This window comes from Myotis brandtii, unplaced genomic scaffold, assembly GCF_000412655.1.
Source record: "Myotis brandtii unplaced genomic scaffold, ASM41265v1 scaffold154, whole genome shotgun sequence".
NCBI lineage: Eukaryota > Metazoa > Chordata > Mammalia > Chiroptera > Vespertilionidae > Myotis > Myotis brandtii.
The window spans coordinates 3773586-3776988 of NW_005355584.1; the positions used below are offsets into that span (position 1 = coordinate 3773586).

Sequence of the window (3403 nt, forward strand, 5' to 3'; positions counted from 1 at the left end):
ATGGATCTGACCTTCTTATGAACATACCTGGGTGTCTTTGTTCAAAAGCTGAAGGATTGAAACTGAGTAAGATAAAAGTTTTGTGGAAAATTTTTTAATGTGACCTTTTAATAATGTTTGTTTATTTTTTTTTATTTTAGAAAATGGCTCCAAAGAGTAAATGAAGCTGGAAAAATATGCAGATGCAGCGTTGCATATGGCTTGTCCTGGTGTTCAAGGACAGTATTCCAGAGAGAAATTGATTCCCTTGGATTCGGTCATCAGTCATAATGAAGAAAATCAGTCTTAAAACCTTCCGGAAATCTTTCAACTTGACTAAAAGTAAAGAAGAAGCGGATTTCATGGTAGTGCAACAGCCCTCACTAGCCAGTGATTTTGGAAAAGAAGATTCCTTGTTCGGTAGCTGTTATGGGAAGGACATGGCCAGCTGCGACATCAACGGTGAAGATGACAAAGGGGCCAAAAACAGATCCAAAAGCGAGAGCCTCATGGGTACGTTAAAAAGACGGCTTTCTGCCAAGCAGAAGCAGAAGGGCAAGGGCAGCGGCCCCTCCGGGAGCTCTGCTGACGAGGACACCTTCTCCTCCTCCTCAGCACCCCTAGTCTTTAAAGATGTGAGAGCTCAAAGGCCCATCCGGTCCACGTCCCTCCGCAGCCATCACTACAGCCCTACACCATGGCCTCTGCGACCCACAAACTCCGAGGAGACATGTATCAAGATGGAGGTGAGAGTCAAAGCCTTGGTCCACTCTTCCAGTCCGAGCCCAGCCCTGAACGGGGTTCGCAAGGACTTTCATGACCTTCAGTCGGACTCGGTGTGCCAGGAACAGAATAGTTCCCTGAAGAGCTCAGAGTCTCAGAACGGAGACCTGCACCTTCACCTTGATGAGCATGTGCCTGTCGTTATCGGACTTATGCCTCAGGACTACATTCAGTATACTGTGCCTTTAGAGGAGGGGATGTACCCTCTGGAAGGACCCCGCAGCTATTGTCTGGACGGGTCTTCTCCCATGGAAGTCTCTGCGGTCCCTCCTCCCGGGGGAGGGAGCTCCTTCCCCGAAGACGAGAATCAGGTCGACCAGGAGCTCGTGGTGGCCCCAGAGATCTTTGTGGATCAGTCGGTGAACGGCCTGTTGATCGGCACCACGGGGGTCATGCTGCAGAGCCCCAGAGCAAGTCACGACGATGCCCCTCCACTCTCACCGTTGCTACCTCCAATGCAGACGAATCCGATCCAAAGGAACTTCAGCGGGATCACCGGCGCAGACGCCCACGTGGCGGAGAGTATGCGCTGTCATTTGAACTTCGATCCTAACTCTGCCCCTGGGGTTGCCAGAGTTTATGACTCAGTGCAGAGTAGTGGGCCCATGGTTGTGACAAGCCTTACGGAGGAGCTGAAAAAACTTGCAAAACAAGGATGGTACTGGGGACCGATCACACGCTGGGAGGCAGAAGGGAAGCTAGCCAATGTGCCCGATGGCTCTTTCCTTGTTCGGGATAGTTCTGATGACCGTTACCTTTTAAGCTTGAGCTTCCGCTCCCATGGCAAAACACTTCACACTAGAATCGAACACTCAAATGGTAGGTTTAGTTTTTATGAGCAGCCAGATGTGGAAGGACATACGTCTATAGTTGATCTAATCGAGCATTCAATCAGGGACTCTGAAAATGGAGCTTTCTGCTATTCCAGGTCTCGGTTACCTGGGTCTGCAACTTACCCCGTCAGACTGACCAATCCAGTGTCCCGGTTCATGCAGGTTCGCTCTTTGCAATACCTGTGTCGCTTTGTCATACGTCAGTATACCAGGATAGACCTAATTCAAAAACTGCCTTTGCCTAACAAAATGAAGGACTATTTACAGGAGAAGCACTACTGAAATTAGGGGAGCCCCGCGTCCTGCACTTTGGGAGGAAGAATAAGAGATTGAAATACAGTTTACAGATGTTCATTGCTATCAGAATCTTTGCTGCCATACTATTTCAGTTTTATATGTAAAAGAGTAATCAATTGGTTTTCAGGTGGGAAGTGTGGGCAAGGTGTCTTGGTTTTATTTTGGTTCTTTAAAAAGGGAATCTTGAGGCTTAACAAGTGTGAGTTCTCTTTCATCAATGTGCAGAATAATCACAATGTGAATTATCAAATTCTCCTTTCCCCCACCCCCCGTCCTTTGCTGCTAGCCACTGTGATTTTTATGCATTAAAAGCACATTTCATGTGTATTCAACCCTAAGTAAAGTTGAATGAAACCTACAGAATGAAAATTGTCATGTCTCTTTAAATGGTCCATTTTCAAAGATGGTGTTGAGTAATCATACCCTTGTGATAGAACACAGAATTTACACGTACACTGAAGATGATTTTTTAATCTCATACTTGAGAAAGATTTATTTAGAATTATGAATTGATGTAATCTTGGGTACTGGAATGTGGACCTGCAACGTATCTTTTATAACACTCATTTCTAAATTATTTTAAAGGCTGTGCTGTTTTTTTGTTTTGTATTGTGAAAATTTGAATTTTTCTGTTGCCTTCATTTTCATCTTGTGATTTGTCTATTTTAATAAATGGCCTTACATTAAAAAATCATAAAGAAATGCATATTACCAGTTTAGAAATTGTTGCCTTTTCTGTCCTTAAGCTCTGGTACAAATTGGCATAACATATAAAGATCTTTGGAACTAGAGATATTAAAGAAGTACTAGATGGTCATAGTTTTCTGTGATAGCAGTTTTTTTTGTGTTATCTTTATTTTCCTTTGCTAAAATGTTTTTTGTGATTTCTTTCGCTTAGTCAACATTTTCTTGGGTGAGCTTGATATAGAATTGATTTTTGTAAATGGGCTAGATTCTGTTGGAACATTCAAGTTTCTATAAAATTTAAACTGATTTGAATAGAAAGAAAACATTCTTTTAAAGTTGGATTATGTTTTCTTATGTGTAGTCACTATTAAGATGTACTAGATTTGACCCTTCATTCATCCCACCAAGAAAACAAACAACAAACCCAGTGACTTTAGTTGAGAAGTTGTAGAAATTGTGAACACCATGTAAGAAAAACATTAAAACCATATCAGATATATGGTAGTCTTGTTGCCTTCCATATATACTGCCATTTAAAAACAGATTTTTATTGTTTTTTGGGTTTTTTTTTAAGTCTTAGGTAAATTGGCATTGTTAGTTATTTTAACTTTTAGATTCAGTTTTTTTGTTGTTTGTTTTTTTGTTTTGTTTTTTTGGAGGGGGGTGATATCCCCAGTACTTTGTAGTTATTTTGAAATGTAGGGTTTACTCCATGATTCTTTAGTGTAGTATTTTGGGATTGCCTCATCCAGAAAATGTTTTCATCTCAGATGCAACATGTAATTTAAGACAGTTCTACCTTTGTCGCTCAGTTTTCCTAGCTC

The 3403-nt window shown here is 41.8% G+C and overlaps 1 protein-coding gene across 2 annotated transcripts in view; it reads left to right on the forward strand.

The window, feature by feature from the left end:
- Positions 1 to 2705, forward strand: part of SOCS6 (suppressor of cytokine signaling 6) — a 27177-nt gene extending 24472 nt beyond the window's left edge. For both annotated transcript variants that reach the window (XM_005861562.2, XM_005861563.2), the window contains exon 3: positions 141 to 2705. In XM_005861562.2, coding sequence (XP_005861624.1) covers positions 270 to 1877 — 1608 coding nt within the window. In that variant the 5' untranslated portion in view covers positions 141 to 269 and the 3' untranslated portion in view covers positions 1878 to 2705. The remainder of the gene's footprint in view (positions 1 to 140) is intronic.
- The last annotated feature ends 698 nt before the right edge of the window (positions 2706 to 3403 follow it).